The following is a 26,935-nucleotide window of genomic DNA, read 5'->3' as shown; positions in this document are numbered from 1 at the left end:
GTTGAATGACTTTGTCAAACGCAGGAAGTAGGACTAGAAAAGGAGAAAGATGTGCTGGAGAAAATGTCAAGTGTCAATATTCTATTGTGAGGTTATGAAATATATGCCTCCAAAAAATCTGGGACCAAAAGGAAGGAGGTAGTGCCACCTTAGTTTAGAAACAAATTTATTCATGTATATGGTCAGAAATATATTTATCAACTATAATTCAGAATAGGTTTTTCTCCCAGAATTTCTGTGATCAGATTTATGCCTCCTGGAACCAACTTTTCTCTTTTGAAGGCCTGTTGCTTAGTCTTATACTTCTTTACACCTTTTTCATGGTAAAGTCTGAGGCTTTGGCTTCACGTGTTCTGTGTTTGCAGTGATGTGCTGAAGATGCCTGTGGGCAAGCTCTCTTCAGATGTTCTGTATTTACATTTATGCAATAGGATGAAATTATTTTGCATTGTAGATACTATATACATTGTGCTTAATTTTTACATGTGAATCATTTTTCTTTAATAGGCGGTGGACTCAAGCCCATTATAATCAGAGCGCCAGCAAGTGTAGAGGTGGCCGTTGGTGGCTCTCTGACTTTGTCCTGCAATGCCACTGGGGTACCAGTGCCCGCCATCCATTGGTACGACAAGCACGGGCTGATAACCAGCCATCTGTCTCAAGCTCTTAGATCTAAATCCCGAAAACCCCACTTATTAAGACCTGGGAGTTCTGACCCGGAGCCTTTCACATCCCGGCCAGGCTCAAGCTCTCTGTACATTCAAGCTGTTACTCGGGAACACGCCGGGAAGTACACCTGTGAAGCCGCAAACGCGCATGGCACCACACGGTCGGAAGCTGTCCTTACGGTTGGTGAGTTGTCATTAGTATCTTTTTCCAGATGAATGGGTTTCTTTGATAGTAGGGGATAAAATAAAATATACATTTTTAAGAGATTGTTGAACTTATTAAGTGAAAGTCGCTCAGTCATGTCCAACTCTTTGCAAACCCATGGACTAGAGCCTGCCAGGCTCCTCTGTCCATCGAATTCTCCAAGAAAGAATACTGTAGTGGGTAGCCTATCCCTTCTGCAGGGCATCTTCCCAACCCAGGAATCGAATCGGGGTCTTTTCCATTGCAGGCAGATTCTTTGCCAGCTGAGGTACCAGGGAAGCCCAGACTTACTGAGATATACTTCAAACCCAAGTCTGTTGCATCTCCTGCATTGGCAGGGGGATTCTTTACCAGCTGAGCCCCCCAGGAAAGTCCCCATCTATATATTTGCCTCATTCTTCTTCAAAGTTATTTTTCTAACAAGATGTATACTGTTCTTTTTATTTTTACTAATGTTGGATGATAATGACTTAATTTGGAGTACTGGTATTTAGAATATCAATATTATTCAAATTAATTCAGATTTGACTTAATTCACAATCAAATCTAATGTCACTGGGCATTAGAGAAGGTGCCCTACTCATAGGGCTGGTGTGAGAATTCAAGGAGATTATATCTGTAAAGTGCTTAGAACAGTGTCTGGAAGTATTAACAGAAAGCCTTCAATAAATACTAAGTATTGGGTTGTAATTATTGCCATCCAATTATTTTTAAATTATAATTATCCCTTGTGCTTCCCTGGTGGCTCAGATGGTAAAGAATTTGCTTGCAAAGCAGGAGACCCAGGTTAGGTCCCTGGGTTGGAAAGATCCCCTGGAGGAGGGCATGGCAACCTACCCCAGTGTTCTTCCCTGGAGAATCCCATGGACAGAGGAGCCTGGAGGGCTACAGTCCATGGGGCTGCAAAGAGTCAGACACAACTGAGCAACTAACACTTTGTGGTAGTGTTTAAGGAATGAAGAAATAGTTCCTGATTTTAGTAAACCTTAAAAAATCCTTAAGTATAGAAAAGTAGTTAAGTGTTACATAAATTTATACACACTTAATGGATGTGTATATGTATATATACATGTGTGTGTTTATGTATCAGTCTGCCAAGCAAAAATAGGAGTTGCTCTGCTCAAAATTGTTAGCTGCAAGATATATAATACAGGTACTGCTAGGGTAGAGCATTTGGCTGAAGTGGTTATTTTATGTACATAAGGGGAAGATGGAGCTATAGACATCCCAGTCATAGCTGTTGGGACAAGTAAGTGGCTAGTTGTCTGAGTGCCTCACTTTACTTACTCATTTATTTACTTTTTAATTTTTTTGGCCATACTGTGTCATGTGGGATCTTAGTTCCCCCAGCCAAGGATTGAACTCAAGTCCTCTGCATTGGAAGTGCAGAGTCTTAACCTCCGCACCATCAGGAAGTCCCCCTAATTGCCTCACTTTAAATATAAGAAATCCGAAGTACTTTGAAGATACATAATTTGTTTAGATAAGATATTTTTAGATTTTGAAGATCCCACTCACCCCCAGGATTTTATATCTTGATAAATATCATTTTTTAATGTGTAGTAACCCCATGAACCACATTCTGCCTGAATGGTCCTCCATTGTCCCTCTTACATGCTCCACAATAATTATCAAAGTCTAGCTGAGTCTATTAAAGCTCAAAACAGCACATAACAACCCAATTATTTCCCTGGAAGTCTGAGCCTATTATTAAATTCTCGCGTGCTGACAGCCTTTACTTTGTTTATTGTGAAGCGAGCAGTAAGCAAGATGAATCACTCCCTCACCTTTTTTCTTCCCAGAGACCTTGGGTTTTTGAGGTTCTGGATGTACAAATATTTGTAGAGTGAGTTGTAACTCTTCAAAACTATAGTGAGAATTGGCCTAGGGTCCTAAATAGTTTGGGGTGGGGTTGCTGGTTTGAGTGGTCACAGTGGGAACCACTTAGGCAGGTTTGGTTCTGTTCCCTGTTGACTTGGTTTCAACTCAGAGTCATTTACTCATAAACATGGCCACCGTCATAGTACTCAGAAAGCCAGGGTTTTATCAATCTCTTTTCCAATTCAAAAAACATTCTACCATAAAAAATGCTACATGTCTCTTTTAGATGACCATTTCAGAGTTGTTTTGAAGATAAAAAGAGTTGTTGTTTAGTTGCTATGTCCAGCTCTTTGCGACTCCATGAACACCAGGCTTCCCTGTCTTTCATTGTCTCCTGGAGTTTTTGCAAACTTGTGTCCATTGAGTCAGTGATGCCATCCGACCATCTCATCCTCTGTGGCCCCCTTTTTCTCTTGCCCTCAGTCTTTTCCCAGCATCAGGATCTTTTCCAAAAAGAGCTGCTTTGAAGGTAAATTGAGATCATGGATGTGAAGAACCTTTGGAAAGTACTGTGAAGGCTTTATGCATTGTATCTGGCATCTTGTGAGCGCTCTAATTGTGCTGTTGGGAACAGTAGAAGAAAATTAATTGAATCTCCTTTTCAATAAAAGTTACGGAAAAGTCTCATTGCAGCCCGAAAAACACAAGTGGAATTTTGATACTCCTGCAGCGGACACAGGCTGTAACATTGCATTCTTCTCATGCCTCTGTATAAACTGCGGCATGTGGTATTCAAACTCTTCTACAGCCAAATACCACTTCCCAGTGGTGACCTGCCCAGAGGATGCATGAAACACTAATGATAAAAAGGTCCTTCTCCACTACCCTAAGCCACAACTAATTGCCTCCACTTGCTAGAATCCATCTCTGCATGAGCAGGCTCCCAGCCACACCCTTCACATCCAGCCCTCATTCTGACTCACTAAGTAAACACGCCTGTTCCAGGAGCAATATTTGGAAGTTGTCTCAGTGAACTTAATTAATTTTCTTCTATCTTATTTTTCCACTAGCTTCTTGTTTTCTTTGATGGAGAAAGCTTCTGGGACACCTTTTCTCTCTTTTAAACAAACAGAGAACTGACCTCCCACTGTTAGCCCTGTTTTCTGGTTGGTTCTCTATGAAGCTGCAGTCATTCTAAAAATACTCCCACCTTTTACCAGGAATCTGACTTCATTGTGGAAAAGAGACTCTGCTGTTGTTTCCTAGGCTCCCTTCCTCTGCAGAAGTAGGAGACCTTTCGTTGTCTGTATTAATAGCACTTTAGAGGGACCAGGCTGTCAGTTCTTGGGTTTTATTGTGTTGGCAGTTAACTTGTTTTCATAAATTGCGCTCTCATTTTTTCATGGCAGCACCACTAACATTCTTCTGCCAGCTGTTGTCGCTTGATCTCTCAGAACCCAAATTTCTTCATCTGTAAAATGGAAGTATTACTATCTTCCTAAGAATGTTGTTTTGAGAATTAAATGAGATGATGGTTATTTAACGTCTGGCTCCATGCTGAGCATGTAATATGTGCTCTGTAATTCTTTTTGGGTGTAGGTGACCTATTTATTTTTTTCAGCACAAATAAATTATTTTTACCTTCCTCTATGTATTCTGTACACTCTTAGTAGTGAATATGAAGGCTGTTTTTAGATTGGCAGTTTTTAAAAAATTTATTTTTTGAAGGATAGTTGATTTACAGCACCTTGTTAATTTTTGCTGTACAGCAAAGTGATTTAGTTATCCATATAATACATTTTTCATATTCTTTTCCATTCTGGTTTATTACAGTATGTTGAATATAGTTCCCTGTGCTATACAGTAGGACCTTGTTTATCTATTATATATATAATACTTTGCACCTCGGCTAACACCAAGAGACTAGTCAGTCCCTCCTCCACCCCACTTTCCCTTTGGCAACTGCAAGCCTGTTCTCTGTGTCTGTAGATAAGTTCATTTGTGTCATATTTTAGATTCTGCATGTAAGTGATATCCTGTGGAATTTGCCTTTTTCTTATTGCGCTTACTATGATATAGACTGGCAATTTCTTTTCTTTTTTTTTTTTTTTAGACTGGCAATTTCTTAAGCCAACCTTCCATTTTATCCAGAAAAGAAAAAAGAAAGGAAACAAGTAAATTCTTCCTTTACCTTTGCTAGTCTTGTTTCATTTCCTCCCTCTTGTCTAGGACTTGTCTTCCGAGTATAGTAGAGGTAGGTAGTTATCTGTATGTTGTATGCAGTCAGTCTTGTCTGACTCTTTGCAGCCCCATGGATGGTAGCCCACCAGGCTCCTCTGTCCTGAAATTCTGCAGGCAAGAATACTAGAGTGGGTGGCCATTCCCTTCTCCAGGGAATCTTCCCGACTCAGAGATTGAACTCAAGTCTCCTGTGTTACAGGCAGATTCTTTGCCATCTGAGCCACCAGGGAAGCCCAGGTGTTAAGTTGTTCAGCTTTTGCTGTTGTTCAGTTGCTCAGTCATGTCTGACTCTTTGCGACCCCATGGATTGCAGCATGCCAGGCTTCCCTGTCCTTCACCGTCTCCTGGAGTTTTCGAAAACTCATGTGCATTGAGTCGGTGATGCCATCCAACCATCTCATCCTCTGTTCTCGCCTTCTTCTCCTGCCTTCAGTCTTTCCTAGCATCAGGGTCTTTTCTAATGAGTCGGTTCTTTGCGTCAGGTGGCCAGAGTATTGGAGCTTCAGCTTCAACATCGGTCCTGCCAATGAATATTCAGGATTGATTTCCTTTAGGATTGACTGGTTTGATCTCCTTGCTGTCCGAGGGACTCTCAAGAGTCTTCTCCAGCACCACAGTTCAAAAGCATCACTTCTTCAGCATTCAGCCTTCTTTATGGTCCAACTTTCACATCCATAACTGACTACTGGAAGAACCATCTTTGGGGGTAGTTATATCTGATGAACAACTTAACAGGTCCTTTATTACCTTACAGGTCAGTGGGTTAACTGGATAAAGTGGGCCATTCTGTGGGCCTTGCTTGGGGTCTCTTAGACCTTTGTAATCAGAGAGCACCTGGGGCTGGAACAGCTGAAGTGGCTCCACTCACACGCGTGGCATATTTGTGAGGGCTGGACTCCACCCGCATGCCCTCCTCTCCCTCCCGCCCCCTTCCATTTCTCTCCCTTCCTCCCTCTGTCCCTTCCCTGGTCACTTCTCTCCATGGCTAGCTGGGATGTCTGTATGTGGTAGAGCTCTGGTAGGCATGCCAGACCTTCTTAAGGCTTAAGCCTGAAGACCACAGTCTCTCCTGGGCTTGGCATTGGTTGCAGCCACTCACGGGTAGCCCGATTCAGCATAGGAGGGGACTGCCCAAGGGTGTTGATACTAAGGGACCTTTGGGGACCAGCTACCCAGTAGGTAATGGTCTAACTCTTGATCTTTTCTTTGCTACTTACGTTATTTTGTTCCCAAGGGAATGCATTACTCATTGTGTTTCATTTACCAATTAGAGTAAAAGTTCATTGTTTGCCAACTTAAAATCTTCAGAGGTTATACTAGCAAGTTGTTGTTGTAGAAGAGGGACTGCTAGCGTAGAGAAGGGGAAAATAGCATCCTTTCACAGCAGAGACCTGGGTTCGATCTCTATGTTGGGAAAATCCCCAGGAGGAGGGAACGGCAACCCACTCCAGTATTGTTGCTTGAAGAATCCCTTGAACAGAATCTGGGGGACTATGGTCCACAGCGTCTCAAAGAGTCAGAAACGACTAAAGCAACTTAATGCTAGTACTAGCTACTAAACTACTGCATTGTAGAACTGCTTTTTCAGAAAATTAATTTGCTCCTTCGTGAGTAGTAGATAGCTACTGGAGATCAAACCAGTCAATCCTAAAAGAAATCAACCCTGAATATTCACTGGAAGGACTGATGCTGAAGCTGAAGCTCCAATATGTTGGCCACCTGATGTGAAGAGCTGACTCCTTGGAAAAGACTCTGGTGCTGGGAAAGATTGAGGGCAGGAGGAGAAGGGGATGACAAAGGATGAGATGGTTAGATAGTATCACCAACTCAATGGACGTGAACTTGAGCAAACTCCAGGAGATAGTGAAGGAAAGGGAAGCCTGGTGTGCTGCCGTCCGTGGGGTTGCAAAGAGTCAGACATGACTTAGTGACTGAATGACAGCAATAGCAACTGGAGATGAGATGTCTCCACGAATTATAAGTTGGAACGTTGCCTGTTTTAACTACTAGGGCTCAAATTGTGCTAACATTGTGTTAGATGACCGCGCAATGTGTGAGTGACCCTGAAATGATGAGTTCTTCAATCTCCTCTTTCTTTCTCTGCAGTTCCTTTTGAGACAGACACCAAAGCAGAAATAGTCACATCTTCTGATCCCACTCAGAAAGATAAAGGTGATGATTCAGAAACTGGGTTATTGAGCTCATTTCCGGTGAAAGAACATTCCAGCGCCAAGGAATCATCATCAGAGAAAAACGCCAGTGGCACCTCTGTCCCTGATGCCCCCATCATTCTGAGCCCCCCTCAGACACACATGCCAGATACCTACAGCCTGGTCTGGAGGGCAGGGAAGGACGGCGGGCTGCCCATCAATGCCTATTTCGTGAAGTATCGAAAGGTAATGTCTTGCCGTTGATGACCTTTCTCTCCTCACATCCCCGCATCCTGTGTGTGACACATGTTTGCTGTCTTTCACACTTGTGGAGTGGCAGGAAGCAGAGGAGGAGTATGCCAGGGCGATGGGTTTGGGAGAGAGTCAGCAGTCATGCTGGGTTCACCAGTCTTATAAAGACAGTAAGAATAAAGTACAGATAACCTCCCCCAGATTGGGATTTTAAGAACCGAGTGACTTGACAGTTGTTTTGTTGACCGTTCCTTGGGGTTTGAGGAATCTTATTTCCCCAACCAGGCATGGAACCCTGGCCCTGGCAGTGAAAGCCCCAAGTCCTAACCGCTGGGCTGCCAGGGATTCCTGACCTTTTCAATCAAACATTTTAACCCCTTGGGTGTAAAGCTTTATAAACCGCTTTTTAAAAAGTAATTCCTTCCCTCTGTGAAGTGGCAGAAGACAGTTTATTTAGCAAAGAAGCAATTTCTTATTAGAAACCACTGTTTGAACAAAGTTGTCCATTATAATCTCTGATTAATATTTTCATTTCCAGTTGTCTTCCTGATTGTATTAATATTTTTCATTGTTGGGGTTATTTGTTATGGTAAACATTGGTCTGTCTCAATTGATTTTTCAGATGATATTTTTTATCCACAGGCTTATACTAAAACAAAGTGAAAATCCTCCCCTCTTTGTTTAATGAGATTAGTAAATGAAATGGGAGGAGATGTACTTGTATTTAAAATAATTGTCTATATTCAGGATGTTTTGGTATCCATCATTTAATAGGAATATTTTTTTATCCTTTAGGTATTTTTTAAATTGAAGTATAGTATTCACAATGTTAATTACTGCTGTACAGCATAGGGATTCAGTTATTCCTATATATACATTTTTAAAAAATATTCCTTTCCGTTATAGTTTATCGTTGGATATTGAATATCTAGTTCTCTGTACTGTATAGTAAGACCTTGTTGTTTTTCCATTCTATGTATAAAAGCTTACATCTGCTGTTCCAGCCTCCCACTCCATTTCTCCCCCTACAGTATTATTTTTAATATCTGGAAAAATTAACATAATGATACTTGGAAGTTTATTCACTGTTTTTAACTTGATGATTCTAGATGAAGGAAGTTTCACTGGTAATCCTGTCCACATGGAAACTTCCATGAATGTTGGCTCTTGGTTTTATTAGTGAAGGCATAACAGATTGGATCTCTTTTTCTTTCCTTCAACTCAATAAACAGTATGAAAAAATGAAGCAAGACTGTTAGAAATATATAATGCATAATTGCATAATTTATACAGATGTGAACATGAACTGTGATTTATCAGGTATTGTGTATATTATATATTATCATTAATACATATTATTGTTTACTTATTTAATTCTCCCATTAGTCCAGTAAGAAAGGAGCAATGTTTCCATTACCAGGAAAGGAAATGACTGGGTAATCAAGTAACTTCCTTGAAGCCATAAGTTAGTGGCAGCTGATGAGCAGTAGACTTTTTCAAAAACAGTGAGAATGCCAAACTTCTCACTACAGGTCACCTTATAGTTCTTAATTGGAAGAGGCACTGTGTCTCTTTCACTTTTGACAGTGCATCGCTTCCCCAGATTCATTTTGGAATTGAAGGACTTCTAATTTTTATCCAATTGAAATGGAAAGGTTTTTCTGCCCTATGTCTCCGTTTTTGAAAAATGCCTTGTTTTCGCTTGGGTAGCTGGAGGATGGTGTTGGTGTCGTGGGAAGCTGGCACACAGTTCGAGTCCCAGGAAGTGAGAATGAGCTCCATTTAACGGAACTGGAGCCATCGAGTCTCTACGAAGTTTTGATGGTGGCGAGGAGTGCCGCCGGGGAAGGACAGCCTGCCATGCTCACCTTCCGAACCAGCAAAGGTGAGTATAATCTTCCTTAAGAGGAGGGAGTTGGCTGTATTGATGTCACTTTTTAATAGTTAGTGTCATTTTGGGGTAGCAAAGTTTCTTATATATAAATTTAGTAAAGAAACCTATTATAGTACCTCTTGGGGCCACATTTAGATGGTTGTATTCTTCTAGTTGGGTTTGATCCCTGGGTTGGGAAGATCCCCTGGAGAAGGAAATGGCAACCCACTCCAGTATTCTTGCCTGGAGAATCCCATGGATGGAGGAGCTTGGTGGGCTACAGTCCACGGGTCGCAAAGAGTCGGACACGACTGAGCGGCTTCACTTTCACTTTCATTCTTCTAGCCCATCTAGCATTTCACAGGTATTTTTGAGAGCTTATGATAGGTAAGGCATTAGGGTAAGGGACACAGGGAAAACGAGGATAATAAAGACAAGATCCATCCTGATAGAGCTTCTACTTTGCTAAAAAAGGTAAGACATATACATAAATGCCAACTCAAGGCAAAATTTCAGTTCAGCTAGTATTTACTGAATGACTTCTCAGTGCCAGGTGGTAAACAAAATAGATAATACTCCTTTGCTGTCATGGAGCTTCCATTCTGGTTGGGAGAAGTTTACACATAAGTTATCAGGACATTAGTAGGTATTGAGTATTAACAAGAGAAATAAATTAAGGATGGGTGTAGCATGGGCTTCTCAGGTGGTGCTAGTGGTAAGGAATCCACCTGCTAATGCAGGAGACCTAAGAGCCGTGGGTTTGATCCCTGAGTCAGGAAGACCCCCTGGAGAAGCTCACTCCAGTGTTCTTGCTTGGAGAATCCCATGGACAGAGGAGCCTGGTGGGCTACAGTCCATAGGGTCACAAAGAGTCGGACACGACTGAAACGACTTAGCACGCAAGCACGTGGGGTAGTAGCAGTTGTCACAGTTTGAACAGGTGGCCAGAAAACTGAGCAGTTGACAGCAGGGCAGAACTTTAAGGAGCTGTATGGAAACCCATGTGAGTGTCTGGGGCTAGAATATCCCCGTAGAGAGGATAGCAAACGGGTGTGCTTGGTGTTTCCAAGGAGCACCGAGGGGCCGCAGTGATGGGAGTAAAGTAAGTGGGGAGGGGAGAATACTCAGGGAGATGGATGATCATCAGCACATTGTCCAACCTGCAGGGACACCCACTTCGACCCTGAGTGAACTGGGAGCATTGGAGAGTTTTGAGCAGAGTTGTGACGCTGCCTCTTGTGTGTTTCAATGCTGGCTATAGGGCCATGCTGACTGTAGGGTAAGGATAGATTGGAGGAGGGCAAAGGGATAGGGAGGGACCAGATCTGACATGGTCTAGGCAACACAAGATGCAGAGGACAGTCTTCTGTGGGGCAGCTTGTGAGGGTGGTGCTGGTGGTTTAGTCGCTCAGTCATGTCCAATTCTTGAGACCCCCATGGACTATAAGCCTGCCAGGCTCCTCTGTTCATGGGATTCTCCAGGCAAGAATACTGGATTGGGTTGCCATGCCCTCCCTCCAGGGGATCTTCCTGACCCAGTAATTGAACCCGGCTCTCCTGCATTGCAGGCAGATTCTTGACCTACTGAGCTACAAGGGGAGCCCACCCAGTTTGTGAGGGTAGCTTGATTGGAAAGATGCCATTTCAGGGCGTCACTGGTGGCTCAGTGTAAAGAATCCATCTGCCAGTGCAAGAGACACGAGTTCAGTCCCCGATTGGGAAGATCCCATATGCTTCGGAGCAACTAAACCCATGCACCGCAACTGGTGAACCTGTGCTCCAGAGCCCGGGAGCTGCAATTACGGAGGCCACACACCGCAGCTCCTGAGGCCTGTGTGCCCTGGAGCCCATGAACAAGAGAAGTCAAGTCACCACACCTACAGAGTAGCCCCTACTCGCCACACTAGAGAGAAGCCTGCACAGCAGCAAAGACCCAGCACTGCCGTAAAGAAATTAATAAAACAAGCAGTTTCAAAAAGATGCCATCGCAGGTTGGCCATAAGTGAACAGAAAGACTTCTATGAGCAGAGACGGGAATTGGATACAAGAGGTTTTGGTGTGGCACAGTGTTGGCAAGGAGTTCTGATGATTGGAAAGAAATTGTCTATTGACTTTTGAAAAAGATCCTTTTATTTAATGACTGTGTCTGGACAGAAAAATAGTGATTATTTCTTATTTGAAATGTATTTTGAGTTATTACCCATAATTAGTCCTTAGTTGTTTATACTGTCTGACCTGCAAATACTGAATAATGAGCATGTATTTCAGTTCTAAAATAATCACTCAATTTCATTTTTTGCCCCTTGAAATTTTAAAACAGCATGACAGCTTTCACATGAAGAAACTTAACCGAAGCTCTTAAATAATGAATTTTCTGCATCAGAATTAAGAAATATGTACAGTAAAAATAAAAGTGGGTGAATAGTTTGAAAACCTTTAGTCATTTGGCCTTTTCATTTGTGTCACTTTTTATGTGTGTAGATTAAGGCTATCCTGGTGAAGAGAGACACATTTTTGTTATAGGTACTAGGAAAGGACAAAGCACCTTTTCAAGTTAATTCCTTATATTAGCTAAGTAATTACAATGTAGGTTTTAAATTTAGACACTGTAACAGATAAGTTCATATATTTATATGCCAGTTGAGTTTCATAGTATCTTTTCTTACTTACCCAGAGAAGCTTATTTGTATTATATTATGTTATATTATACCTTTCTAGAGAAAACAGCATCATCCAAAAATACCCAGGCCTCCTCTCCACCCGTGGGCATCCCTAAGCGCCCTGTTGTTTCAGAGGCTGCAGACAACTTCGGAGTGGTACTCACAGATGCCTCTAGGCATAGTGGAGGTAAAGAGAAGATTCTTCACTTATTCATTCTATTTGTTTCCAAATGTAACCTGTTTCAGGTTATTAGGGGGTGGAGTGGGACAGGATATTTGTTATTCAAATTATATCCTACCATATAACTCTTTTAGGTTTTATTTCAACCATTTTTAAATGTCTTGAATTTGAAATCTTGAATACCCAGTACCATGATTGATATTCAAAGTAATAAACTCAGATTTCAAATGTTATGATACTAAGTTTTTATAACTCACAAAAAGGATTTTTCTGTCTCCTCTCTGGCATGGGAACCAAATTTACATTGGAACCCTGAACATCTGACTTGTTTTTTTTTTTTTTTTAATGATTTGTCAAAATATGTCACGGTACCTATAGTATGACTTAGTTTTTTATTGAATGATTACATGTCGTTCTCAGCTTTATTGTTGTGTCATGTTGATCTTAGAGTGTTTAGATGTCATAGCAATAAGATTTTTAAAAGACTTCTTTTTAGTGTTTAATCATACATGAATTCTCCCATTACAACATAATGTGCTTTTTGTGATCTACGGAAGGCTTAACATTTTATTTCTGAGCTCTAAGAATTTTCAAGCTTCTCTTCCCTATTTTTATAGTCTTCCATGAGTTGGTCTCAGACAGAAGCAAGTCATAACATTTGAACGCCTCTGTGGAATGCCTCTGTATCTTCAGTATCATGAGCTGCTTTTTCTTGAGTCCTTTCGCCTCTGAGATCAGAAGAACAAAAACCTCATGAACTGGCACGCAGTACTAAATGCTGGAGCAGCAGAGATCAAATGAGTCTTGCCCTTGGAGAGGCTTACAGCATAGGAGATGATGCAGACAGCTAAACCAGTACCAATATAGCAGGGGAGATAGACAGATCAACCAGCAACGATGGTTTTGATTCTACTTTGGAATCAAACATTTCACAAGAGATTTATCTAAATCACTTACTTGATAGGAATGAGGCCCAGTGGCTGGTGATAAGAGATGTTCCCTAAGCTAAGCTTCGAAGGCAAGAATGTTATAGCTGAATGAAGAAGCAGGAGAAACAGTTCTGGGCAGAGACCTCTCATGCAGAGACAGATGAAGGACATGTTCTCTTTCATTTAGAGATTCAGAGATTTTATTTAGTGCTGTGGGGAATCATGCTACAGTGGGGGAGGAAAGCAGTTGCGTTGTTTGATGTCCTTAAAGATTCAGTCTTCCCTAAAAGCTGTGAAGAAGCCTGAAGGATTTTAGGGGTGGGACAGGGGAGTGGCATCAGATGAGGCTTGGAAATACAGACAGTGACAGTGTGGATGGAGAAGGACACAGACAAGAGATGAAGGGAACTGAATCCTCACTGAACGAAAGTGAGAAATATGGTGACTTGGGCAACTTGAACCATTTACCAAGATAGGCGATAAGAATTTGTTGCTGAAGGTTATGGATTCTGTGCTGGCAATCATGAGTTTGGTGTTATCCAAGCAAAGATAACCATAAAGAAAGGATTTATTTAATCTTCACAATAACCCTGTGAGGAAGGGAGCATCAGCATATTACAAATCAGAAAACTGGGACTCAAGGGGGTTATGGAACTTGCCTAAGATCACCCAGAGAGTGGTGGAACTGCTGTCCACAGTCAGATACTTAGACTCCAAGAGCAGTACTCTTCATCTCCTTTCACATGCTGTTTCTTTTAGGTATTGATGGTATTCTTCTCTTTAGGGACTTTCCCCTAATAATGTTCTTTTTCTGCTTGGTCTGTGGTATTCTTTATGAGTTTTAACCTCATGTGAATCAACAGAGGAAGTTGTTATCTTCATATTAAAAGAGAAATTCACTAACTTCTATTCATTCTGTTTCCATTGCTTTCTAACTTGAAAGGAATACAGTAAGTATCATGCCAAGTTGCCTGCTTTGAATGTGTTCATCTTTTCATCCATTAAACAATTTGTTTTCAAAATGCCACAAATTCCTTCATACAGGCACCATATGCAACGTTATTTTGTTATGTGTTTGTATTCAGATTGAAGAGATGTTGAGACAGAGGGGTGTTGGTGGAGGCCAGACCCAGGCTAGACAGAGACAGGGCTTCCTGAGTAATTCACTGAAGTAATGTAACTGTGGGGGCTTCCCTGGTGGCTCAGCAAAAAAGAATCCACCTTCTGATGCAGGAGATATGGGTTTGATCTCTGGGTTGGGAAGATCCCCTGAAGAAGGAAATGGCAACCCATTCCAGTATCCTTGCCTGGGAAATCCCACGCATAGAGGAGCCTGGCAGGCTACAGTCCATGGGGTTGCAGAGATTCAGACATGACTTAGCAACTAAAACAACAATGGAACCGTGGTCCAGAGCTGGTCCTCCTTGTTCTAGCTCTAGAAACATGACAGCGTGTGGAAGGGCAGTCGGTCTTGATAGCCAGCTCATTCTGGAAAAGCTCACAGGTGATTGCTGTAAAGTGGGTGGCAGTTCACGACTTCCGAACTGTCGTACAGCCCAGGTTGTTTCTGTCAGCACCCTTCTCTGTAGGGACCAGACGGGAAGCCAGTTATAACCACCAGATTGCTTGGCCAGCAGTTAGGGACACGTGTTGGCTACACAGTTCAAATGGCTGATGAACTTACTCCTGAGGTTTTCTCCTGCCATAGAATCGAGACCGTCTCGTCTGTGGGCTGGGGCATCCCTCTTCTTGGCCATGCTAACCGAGAGCTGCCAGGTGTTGGGTTCATGTGGATGATCACGTGGATCATCTGTTTCCTAAAAACACTTGTCTTTATTTAACTGTGAATCTGTCTTCCCGCTTTCATCCTGAGCAGTGGCTCTCCCTTCCCATTTTTATCAGTATTGATTTTACTGTTTCAGTTTATCTCTATTTACTGCTTGCAGTCTGTTTTTTGGACTAGCATTCTTGTAGCCTTGAAGTGTGTTAAGATACTTAACATAACATAAGAATAATAGCTACATTGCTGATTATTGACAAGCTGTGATCATAAGAGGTAATAAACAGAATAATGTATAGACTGTTGGCTGAATATGTTTTCTATAGCTTGGTTGGATAAAGAAAACTATTTAAATAACACATCATTTTGAGTATTTACTGTAAATTATTACCACAGTCAGACTTGAAGCACCAAATAATATTTACTTATATTGTTTTAGCATGCCTCAGTGATCATACTCATTAACTTTCAGACTTTCAGAGATACTTATCAAGTTTATAAATTATCTCACTTTTCCTGCTGCTTCCTCTATTTCATTGCACATTAACTTTTCAGAGGACAGAAAGAAAGTCATAATGTTATTAACTCTGGGAAGAGTTTTGGTGAAGAGCCTTTAATAAAGTGATGTTTGGGATTTATCCCTTTCAGTTCATTTGAGTAATTCTTGTCTCTGATGCTGAGGGTTATCGAAATGAATGTTTCCATTTTCAGTCCCAGAGGCGCCTGATCGGCCTACTATCTCCACTGCGTCAGAGACGTCTGTCTATGTCACATGGATTCCTCGGGCGAACGGGGGCTCTCCAATCACTGCCTTCAAGGTCGAATATAAACGGATGAGGACTAGTGATTGGCTGGTGGCAGCTGAAGACATCCCTCCTTCTAAGCTTTCTGTGGAAGTTCGTAGTTTAGAGCCAGGTAGTAATATTCAAACATTTTGTTTTAGGCCAGCAATGCTGACTTTAGATGCATATTTGTCTTTTTTTTTTTTTTGACCATGCCTACTGCATGCAGGATATTAGTTTCCTGACCAGGGATCCAATCTGTGTCCCCTGCATTGGGAAGTCTTAACCATTGGACCACCAGGGAAATCCCTAAATACATATTTGTAATAATCATATATTCTTCTAATTGTTAAAGTAATGTGAGCTTATTGTATAAAAAGGAACATTGTATTTGAAAGTAAAATATAAGAAGAGAATAGTCACCCCAAACCTGCGCATCTAGAGATAACCATTGTTTATATTATGTTGTATTTCTTTCTAGTCTTTTTTTCCTCTCTAATACAAACTGGAATCATGCCATAAATATTGTCTTGTGACCCCGCTTTTCCCATGTTATAGCATAATTAACAATTCTTCAGAACTCAGTGTTTAATAACTGTGTATGTACGGTGGAAGTATACCGTGATTGACTTAACCTAGTCTGTATTTCTGGGCTTTAGACTATTTCTAACAGCAAATGAATGGAAGTAGGGTTGTGGTGACATCTTTGTGTGTGGTTATGTGTATGTATTCTGCTATGAATGAATGTTTTAAGAGGAAGATTGCTTGTTATTTGACTATAATTGATCTGATGATGCCTCTCAGCGTGGTTAAACCCACTGCTTTGTTTTACGAATACGAGACAACATTCAGCACCTCTTTGTTCTGTTCAGTTTTGTTTCAGCAGCAGGGGAGCTTCTCCAGACCCCCTCTGTGCTTAGTTGCTCAGTTGTGCCTGACTATTTGTGATCCCATGGGCTGTCGCCCACCAGGCTGCTTTGTCCATGGGGATTCTCCAGGCTAGAACACTGGAGTGGGTTGCCATGCCCTCCTCCAGGGCATCTTCCCAACCCAGGGATCAAACACAGGTCTCCTGCATTGCAGGCAGATTCTTTACCGCCTGAACCACCAGGGAAGCCCATCCAGGCCCCCTAATATATGAAACAACCCATAAAAGAGAAAAGCACTAATCACAAATCAACTTTCTTTACTTCTGTTTGTTTGGGTTTCATGACTGTTTTTGTTGATGGACTTTTAAAATGTACTTTAGCAGCAAAAACCTGTGTTTGTCTGACAGGTGACAGGAGGAGCTCAGGAATATGTAGGTACAGTTGGGAGAAGGTGGCCGTTTTAAATACGGGCAAAACTAAGTAACATTTTCTAGATAGAAAAGACTGTTTTCAGAAGCTCAGGGGTTATTTTTGAGCTTTTGGGAAACTTGCTTTAGGGGTCTAATTTATTCTTTACATTCGGATTTTCAGAAACTCACAATCCTTAGAGTTTTTTTTTTTTAAGTTCTTAATATCTAAGCCAAACAAATACCTTCTGTTGTAGCTTAAATCTGATCTTTCTTATCCTCTTGTTAGAGGGAGCAGAGTGACATCTGTGATCAGCCACACAGTGCCTCTTCATAGCTGTATTCCCTGTGTTAAACTTCGCTTCACTTGTTTCTTTCAAAGTGAAAAAAAAACCCTATTGGGATGGCCACAAAGTTCCATTTGGATTTTTCCTATGTTCTTACAGAAAAACCCAAACAAATATTCTGGCCAACCCAATAGTTTCAGCAACCCACTCCAGTATTCTTGCCTGGGAAATCCCATGGACAGAGGAGCCTGGCGGGCTGCAGTCCATGGGGCTGCAAAGACTGGGACACAACTTAGTGACTAACCACCACCATCACCACCACCAGCTAGTCCTGTATTTGATGGGTCTGACTTTAGAACAGGGTGTTGAAAGAGAAATGTGCTCCTTCCTCTTCTCTCCTTGCTTCCTTCCATGAGCAACAGCATCTGTCTCTCCTAGGGACCCCCAGTAAGGTACTGGAATCTTGAACACACGTAATGAATACATGTAATACCAGCCGAGTGGCAAGTGGGTTGAAATATATTCACTATCTAGGCTTTAGAGCGTGTCATTGTTATTGCAGAGAGATGCTTAAGTACGATTGTTGTATTTTGAATATTGTCCCTTAAATTCTGTTTTTCTTTTCCCTCCCTTGAAAGGTTCAACATACAAATTTAGGGTAATTGCTATAAACCATTATGGTGAGAGTTTTCGGAGTTCAGCTTCTCGTCCATATCAGGTGGCTGGGTTCCCCAATCGCTTTTCTAACCGTCCAATAACTGGACCTCACATTGCATACACAGAAGCTGTCAGTGATACTCAGATCATGCTAAAGTGGACAGTAAGTAAAACATCTTCTCTAATGACAAAAGTTTCTGATGTGGCCATGTTAATTTAATATCAGGACATGATACTATGAATGGGAAATTTTTGAACTTTTAAGTAAGAGGAAATTGAGGGACACAAATTTGTGTAAGAGCATATATTATAAGAGGGGCAGGTTTTGTTTTGTTTTGTTTTAGTTTTTATTTTATAATGGAGTATAACTGATTAGAGCTTCCCAGGTGGCGCTCTAGTGGTAAAGAGCCCACCTGCCAAAGCAGGAGACATAAGAGATGTGGGTTCAATCCCTGGGTTGGGAAGATCCCCCGGAGGATGGTATGGCATCTCACTCCAGTATTCTTGCCTGGAGAATCCCATGGACAGAGGAGCCTGATGGGTTACAGTACAGTTGAACAGAGTCAGACACGACTGAACTGAAGCGCCTTAGCACACACACACTCATAGCTGATCAACAGTGTGATAGTTTCAGATGCATAGCAGAGGGACTTACCTGTACATACACACATATCCATTCTTCCGCCCAATTCCTCTCCCATCCAGGCTCAGGGGGCAGGGCTAAAAATAAAATGATTGTCTCTTCAGCTCTCATCCAAGTATTAACATAATCACCATTTCATGTGTTCTTGGTTTTGAGCCCAATGTACTTTTTTGTCTTTGAGCCTAGTGAGACATAGGGCTTTTTTTTTGTTTAGCCCTGCAGTAAGCTAAAATGCTCTCAACACCTTTGAATACCTTTAAATTAAACTTTAAAGGGCTATCAAGGATTTCTATAAAATGAAGCTCAAAAAATTACTGCCACACAAATAAATCTTAATGGATGGAAAAGTTACTTTTATTTTTGTCTTTGACAAGTTTTTGCTTCTCTTTTCTAGTACATCCCATCGAGTAACAATAACACTCCCATCCAGGGATTTTATATCTATTACCGGCCAACGGATAGTGACAATGACAGTGATTACAAGAGGGATATTGTAGAAGGTAAGTGTCGTGGACAAGCTAGAGTCTTAATAAGAGAGTTTTGGAGGAGAGGGTTTATAACTATTATGAAAACCATCCCAGGGTAAAATAGAGTAAAAAATGAAATGGTGTATAGACCCCTACTTTGAATTTTTTCCAAAGAAAGTTAATTTGTCCAGTTTAATACAGTGGACCCTTGAAGAGTGAGGGGTTGGTGGCTCCGTATGCAAAGAATCCGCCTGCAATGCAGGAGCTGCAGGAGACGGGTTTGATCCTTGGGTTAGGAAGATCCCCCGGAAGAAGGCATGGCAGCCCACTCCGGTATTCTTACCGAGAAAATCCTATGCACAGAGGAGCCTGGCAGGCTACAGTCCATAGGATCACAAAGAGTCAGGCACAACTGACAAGATTTTGCAAGTATGCATCCTAGTTCAGTTTTGCGTGTGTGTGTGTATATGACATTATTTGCTTAACATTTGCTTTTCCCACTAAATGTTACTCTCCTCGTGGCAGAGGGCCTTCTTTCCCATGGCTGTATCCTAAGCCCTGCACTATTGAGTTGTTCGGTACTTATTGAGTGAATGAATGGGTGAATGCTCAGAGTCCAGAACAGAACAGTGGAGTGTCTAGGGTGATCAGGTTGGAGAAGAGGCATCTATGATAGCCAGCAGCAGGACAGCCGTTTTTAAGGTTCTGTTTTTTCTTAATTTATTATCTTGGCTGCTCTGGGCCCTCATTGCTGGGCTTGGGCTTCCTCCGGTTGCCGCGAGCCGGGGCTGCTCTCCAGTTGCGCCGGGCGGGCCTCTCGCTACGGTGGCTTCTCCTCTTGCAGGGCACAGGCCCTCGGTGCTTATGGGCTTAGTAGTTGTGGTGCTGTGCTTAGTTGCTTCACAGCATGTGGAATCTTCTTGGGTGAGGGATCAATCCCGTGTCTGCTGCATTGGCAGGCAGATTCCTAACCACTAAACCACCAGGAAAGTCCTGTCTTCAAGTATTTAAGGACTAGAATGTGGAAGAGGTACTCAGTCTGTTGGGGGAGGGCAGCTAGAAGGAAATTGCGTGAGGAAGAACCCTTTCATACTATATTTCTCTAACATGGGTTCCCTCACAAAATAATAAACTCCCTAATTTAGGAGTGTTCGGTAGAAGCTGGATACCTGTTTCTCAGTGGTAAGTTGCAACAGATTCTTGCTTTGGGAGGAAGGCTTCTTCTGAGGTCTTTTTTTCACTCTAAGATTCTTTTTTTTTTCGAAGTATTAATCTCCTAATGAATCATCTCACAAAATTGTCCCAAGCCAAGGTGACTTTCTTCTGACTTTTCCACACCCAATAGTTTTTTGTCGTAAGTAATCTTATAATAAGTTACTTTTAATAGGTGGTACCATGTTTCTTTAAATATTGTGGTTTTCTTTTTATCGTTCATCCATTACTTTTGTGATGTGATGAAAAATTTGTTATCTAAGTTTTCATACCTGGCACAGAGAAGGTGCTCCCTAAATATTTTTTGAATGGAAGAGTGATTGTTTCTCTTTTCTTAATCTGGAAAAGTAGGAAAGAAATGAGTTCCCCAAACCTGCCTTCTTCATAAGGAATTGGGGAAGTGTGGAAAGATCATTGTTAGTGGCAAAAAAGGTTCAGTGAAGTCAGGATGGTAGCTTCCTGGAGGTGGCAGTGGCTGGAGGGAGCATGAGGGGACCGTGGGGGGCCAGGAACACTTGCTTCACCTGGGTGCTGGTCCCACGACTGCGGTCTGTGTGTGAACATTCATCTCTACAGTGATGGATACTTTTTCATATGCATGTTCATGAAAGGAAATAGCATCGTTAGTGACCGATCCACACTGTAGTCCTGGCTCACTCTTCATTTTAGTTTTGTCTGGGTTAGGCAGGTGGAGCTGTCTGGTTTTTAGTTTTAAACTCTTTTGAGAGAGGTTACACTTTCGTTAGGAGGTCGTTCTAAACAAGGCAAATATAAATAAAACAAACGTCCCTCTCTGTCTCCGTCAGTATCACTCCCTCCCCTCCCCTTCCCTGTTCAACTCTAGAAATCCGCTGAAAAACACTTCTCTAGCTAAATCTTGGAACATTTGCAGACTTGACTGTTGTGCCTGTGGAGTGTGGAGCAGGAAAATTCCTCTAAAGGAGCTTTTGTTTGTATTACTAGCATCTGTACATGTGAGCTCTGCCTTGTGGTTCACAGGGAACTTGTTTATGAACGTAATAGAGCAGTTAGCTGCTTAAGTGGGCTTCACTGTGCTGTGTAATTTGCTTATTCCTTATTTTCAAGTTTATGCACTTGAAATTCTTTTTGTGGCAGTTGGAAACTATTGGCCTGCTCTCCCGAGCTGAGAAACAGAAGTATTTATCCTTTATATGTAAAGTTTTCTTTAAAGTTAAATTACTTAACGTATATCAACTCAAAATTGTTTTAAGCTTTGAAATGCAATTACATTGTTAAAGAATACAGTGAGAGAAGAGCGATTATACTGGTACCCTACCTTTTGAATTAAGTTCCACATTTAGATAAGCTGTAAACGTTTTGAACATACCAGTGATTTTGTGATGATTATTTAATCTTGTACATTAATTGAGTTCCAAGAAAATCAGAGTATGTCATCCTGATCTTTAAGCCTGTGCTTTCATTTTTTACCTTTTCTAAAACATTCTTGGTGAAAAAAACTGCTTGCTGAGCAAACAGCATCCTGGTTGGTTGATTATAAACCTAATAATACACTTAGGTGTCTTATTTGTCAGTGACCTATAAAACCTTTCTGGTGATATTTCCTATAATTGGAATAATTTCAATAACAATGGGATATTATTCTAATAAGATATGTGTTCATTTTCTCTTACTAGTAACTTATCAGAAGCTTAGTTTAATTCCATTTTTACTAGTGCTATGAAAGGAAAACTTCAAATCTAGTGCAATAATTATTCAAGTGAATGTTGATAAGTGAGTGGGGAGCTGGGCCAGGAAAGAACTAAAGGTAGAGAAAAAAGTGGAAGCCTTTTAGCAAAGTTTTTGGAATTTAAAAATAGATCTGTTCCTATCTCAGGTAGATTTTGAGTCAAGTTTCTTTTAGGATCTTCTTTACACTTATAAATGGGGGCCTACTCACAAGTGGGGAACTCACAAGAATTCCCCACTTGTGAGTTTTTCCTAGTCCTCCGATCCTAAAGTAAGCAGATTCTCTTCCTTATAAAATATGGGACTTGTAAAATATGAATGAGGGGCTTTGTGTTGGTGGCCTGGAAAGGGGTATGTTTCTGGGTTGAGATGTTTTTTGTCTGTGTTGAATCAGGAAGAATCCCGGAGCCATTGGTTCTGTCAGCCACGTTGATTTGACTTGTGTGCATGGTTTTGTTTCATTTATTTTTTTTTCTTCTCTCTCTTTAATTGACTCTTAAATCAGTTGGTGGTATAGTTGAGTTTCTAAGAAACAGTGAAAACAGTTTGAAGAGGTATTTTCTAAGAAGGATTAAAGGTGCTTGAAGAGTTCATTGAGTCTGGCAGACGTGTCCCTGTTTATTAAAGTTTGTCACAGGTCCACGGAAGTAAAAACAGAGAGTGATTTATATTGAAGTTGCTCACTTTAGAACTGTTTCTAAATGAAATGCTGGCTGTGTGCCACGGATCACAGCCTCATTCTTTACTTGTGTGGTTTGGAGCCCCGGATTCAAAAGGAAAGAAATGGCAGGAGCAGTAGCCAAGAGCTTCCCAGAGTAGATTTTGCTCTCTGAGCATTCATTTATACGTTGGAGGGCTTCCCTAATGGCTCAGGGGTAAAGAATCTGCCTGCAATGCAGGAGACACAGAGACACGGGTTCCACGCCTGGGTCAGAGAGCTGCCCTGGAGAAAGCAATGACAACCCACTCCAGTATTCTTGCTAGGAGAAGTCCATGGACCCAGGAGCCTGGCAAGCTACAGTCCACGGGGTCACAGAAAGTCAGACACGACTGAGCGCGCACACACGCATTGTGTCCCATTAGAGTGGAACTGAGAGTTTTGCTGAGGTCTGTCTTGTAATGGTCACTTGTTCTGGGTAAGACATTGTTTTCTGACCTCATACGTGGCATTGCTTTCTGGTGGATGAACAGAGTGGGTTGACTTGCTCGCTGAAGTATGGGATCAAAGGACTTGAGGGTTTTCTTTTAACTTATGCATAAAATTAATATGTATTTTATGAAAGACTTCCTGCTAATTACTTGTAATGAAACAAAGTCTGAATCCCCATAGACAGGTTTAGCTTTAATTCAATTTCTTGCTTCTCTTTACCATTTCTTTTCATACCATGCATTGGAAATGCTATTCATCTGTCGCATATTGCTAAAAATATAAGGACATTTTTATTGCTCAAACTGACTGTATGGTGATGGCTCCTGCTCCAACTTCATTTTGAAATTACTAAATAATTTTATTGACTCTGTTGTTTAGGTTGTGGGGTATTTAAAGCTTGTCTTCTATTTTTTCTTTCTAGGTTCAAAGCAGTGGCACATGATCGGCCACCTGCAGCCAGAAACCTCCTATGATATTAAAATGCAATGCTTCAACGAAGGAGGAGAGAGCGAGTTCAGTAACGTGATGATCTGTGAAACGAAAGGTAGGAAGGGGTGAGAATTAGTAGTTCTTCCCTGCACAGAGCTAGGATTTTGAACTCTGGATTCCTTTTGACTATCGATGTGTTTCCAAAGATACTTTGGACTGTTTTCTAAGTACATCCACTTAGACTGTCTCAACAGTCTAGCCTTATGTCAGCTGGAGCAGCAATCCCCAACTTCATTGACACCAGGTACTGGTTTTATGGAAAACAGTTTCCCATGGACCAGGGAGGTGAGCAGGTGGTTTGGAATGATTCAGGTGCATTACATCTATTGTGCATTTTGTTTCTATTATTATTACATCTGCTCCACCTCAGATCATCAGGCATTAGATCCTGGAGGTTGAGGACCCCTGGGCTAGAAAACTTGCCTTAAAAGTAGTTTAGATAAGTATACCTTGTAAATTTCTACATGCCTCTGGGTAGGTCACTTCCCTTTTTTTTTTTTTTTTTTTGGTCCTCCATGAAGGAATAGAAATATTTGCTGACTAATTTCTGAGATTGCTGAGAGAGTTAGAATGCTTCCCAAAAAAGTTAAAGAGAAGGCGCTGCTTATGTTTAAAGTGGTTTTTGAATGACAGATATGTATACTACGTACCTGTTCGGTTAAGTGTAGTAGTTAAGTTCAGAATTAGTTGATAATTCTAAAATCAGATTTCAACTGCTTGCAGACATAGATTAGCTGTAAAATACTACAAGTGTTGAAAACAGAAGATACCACACTTGAGTAACAGAAGCAGAAACTGAGTGGAAACTGAGGCTCAGAAAGGTTGAATTCATATGCCAAGACTCAGCTTCATCGTTTAATTCTGAATCATGTCTTTCTGCTTCAAAACCCACATGTTAAATTCACGTTTAAACGTTTATACACATAGACCTGTAGACTAACCTTGTTTAGCAATATATTTGAGTACCTTTTTGTACTGGACACTAACATATTAATGAACATTTCTTACTTGCCTCCAGATGCTGTGAAACTCAGAACACAATTACATACAAATGAAATTTCTTGTCTCTGCTCCCAAGACTTTTAAGAATCTAGCCAGGCAGAACATAAAACACAGACAACAATGTAATAACTGTATTGTTTTTAATAGTCTTATAGTATACATCATTAATTGACTCTGCTGGGAAATCAAAGGTTCCAGCTATAGACTTTCAGATCAGAGAAAAACAAAAACCTTCTTTAAAATGTTAATTGGCACTTCCCTGGTGGTCCAGAGTTTAAGACTTTGCCTTACAGTGCAGGGCGTACAGGTTTGATCCCCGGTCAGGGAGCTAACATCCCACATGCCTCGTGGCCAAAGAAACTGAAGCAATATAAAACAGAAGCAATATTGTTAACAAATTCAATAAGGACTTTAAAAAATGGTTCACATAAAAAAACGAAAAATCTAAAAAAATAAAATTCTAACTGTTCACGCTGAATGAGTTTCTAAAATGTATTACACAATCCTCAGCCTGTTTAAGTAGAACGCTGGATGCATGAGTTCACCTTTTTAAAGAAATGACTCAAGGTTCTTATTGTGAACAGCGATTATCTTATCTTAGCAATTCAGTACAGTTTTCTCTGGAATGACACAGTGCTGGAGGCCAGCCACTTCCCCCCACTGTTAAAGATGTAGACCGTCGTGATTTTTATTTAGTGCTCTGCTTCCTCTTTCTGTTTTGCCCCTTACCTTGCTCATGTCACGCTCTTGGCTCTCTCTTCTCATTCACATCCGTGGGACCGACCGTCTCACCCACTGCAAAAGTTTTTAAGTTCAGCGAGAGGTTGGCAACCGCTCATCAAGCTTGGTGGAATTATGAATAAATTCAGAGTAAATGAAGAGTGAATAAACCTGAAGGACTTCCCTATGAGTAATTGTGGTCTTTCATGTACAATCTGTAACATCCATTTTGCCTCAGAAACTTGTTTGTTGTCTTAGGAATTGGCAGGGACCTTAGAATTGTATAATCCAACATACCACCCAAAGTAGAAATTTCCTTTAGAGTCTTTGCCAGGTATTCTTCTAGCTTTCAGTGATGCAGAGCTCTTTCCTTGGAAAGGCAGCCTCTCTTTGACTGATTTCCAGCCCTGTTCTGTAGAGTTGAAGTTGCTAGAAAATGGAACCCCAGTATAATATTCGTTGAAGTAGGTTTGTTTTTAAAGATCACTCTGCTCCTGTAAGTAGTTAGGAACCATAACAAAAAATGTAGAATAATAATTAATAACAGTAACAAAAGTGATTGAACACTACCACGTGCCAGGCTGTAAGCCGAGAGCTTTTTTACACGGATTAACTCATTTATGCTTTTATGATTTTACGTATTTATTCTAATTTTTTAAGAAGTGTTGGCTGCTCTGGGTCTTCCTTGTGGTGGGAAGTCTTTCTCTAGTTGTGCGCGAGGGCGTCTCTTGTGGCACACGGGCCTCCCAGCGTGGTGCACGGCTTCTCTCTCTTGTTGTGGTTCGCAGGCTCTGGAGCACACAGGCTCAGTAGTTGTGGCACGTGGGCTCTCTGCTTGTGCCGCAGGCCCTACAGCATGTGGACTTATCTAGTTGCATCTCAAGCGCTCTCTCTAGTTGTGGCCTGCAGGCTTAGTTGCCCTGTGGCATGTGGGATCTAAGTTCTCAGTTGTTCAGTTGCTGAGTTGTGTCCAACTCTTTGTGACCCCACGGATGGCAGCATGGCAGGCTTCCCAGGCCTCCGCTATCTCCTGGTGTTTGCTCAGGTTCATATCCATTGAGTTGGTGATGCCATCCAACCATCTCATCCTCTGTTGCCCCCTTCTCCACCTGCCCTCAGTCTTTCCCAGCATCAGGGTCTTTTCCAATGAGTCAGCTCTTTGCATCAGGTGGCTGAAGTATTGGAGCTTCAGCATCAGTCCTGCCAATGAATATTCAGAGTTGATATCCTTTAGAATTGACTGGTTTGATCTTTTTGTTGTCCAAGGTGCTCTCAAGAGTCTTCTCCAGCACCGCAATTTCAAAGCATCAGTTCTTTGGCACGTGACCTTTTTTATGGTCCAGCTCTCACCAGAGATCAAACCGACGTCCTGTAATTGGAAATTAGATTCTTAACCAATGGGCCACCAGGGAAGTTCCCTCATTTACTCTTCATTACAACCTTATGATGAAGCTGGCATTATTATGTCTGTTTTCCACATGCAGAAACTGGTTTATGGAACTCCAGTCATATGGCTAAAGGGTGAATGGTGGAACAGGATAGAAACCCAGACAGTCTGGTTCTAGAGACCAGGCCATCAACCACTATGCTGTCTGCTGGTTCTGTAACACGTAGAGCATTAAGAGCATGTTTTCTGGGGACAGAGAAAGTGGGGTTTATGTGCCACCTGTTTTTAGCTTTTGCTCTTGCTGTTATCCAGAATACTAGAGAATTAGGTAAAAGGACTGTGTTTACGTAGACCTCAAGAGTTCTTGGTTTTGGAATGTTTAGTATTATGTGTGAA

General features: G+C 41.4%; 1 protein-coding gene across 4 annotated transcripts in view; it reads left to right on the top strand.

The window, feature by feature from the left end:
- CDON (cell adhesion associated, oncogene regulated) overlaps positions 1-26,935 on the top strand; it is a 98,795-nt gene that overhangs the window by 45,364 nt on the left and 26,496 nt on the right. For all 4 annotated transcript variants that reach the window (XM_018043383.1, XM_018043381.1, XM_018043380.1 and 1 more), the window contains 8 exons: positions 508-852; positions 7,042-7,331; positions 9,048-9,222; positions 11,929-12,057; positions 15,472-15,675; positions 17,744-17,925; positions 18,800-18,905; positions 23,363-23,485. In XM_018043383.1, coding sequence (XP_017898872.1) covers positions 508-852; positions 7,042-7,331; positions 9,048-9,222; positions 11,929-12,057; positions 15,472-15,675; positions 17,744-17,925; positions 18,800-18,905; positions 23,363-23,485 — 1,554 coding nt within the window. The remainder of the gene's footprint in view (positions 1-507; positions 853-7,041; positions 7,332-9,047; positions 9,223-11,928; positions 12,058-15,471; positions 15,676-17,743; positions 17,926-18,799; positions 18,906-23,362; positions 23,486-26,935) is intronic.

Source organism: Capra hircus, chromosome 29 (genome assembly GCF_001704415.2).
Source record: "Capra hircus breed San Clemente chromosome 29, ASM170441v1, whole genome shotgun sequence".
NCBI classification, from domain to species: Eukaryota; Metazoa; Chordata; class Mammalia; order Artiodactyla; family Bovidae; genus Capra; species Capra hircus.
The sequence above is the reverse complement of the archived record's forward strand: the minus strand, read 5'-3'. Positions and strand labels throughout refer to the sequence as shown.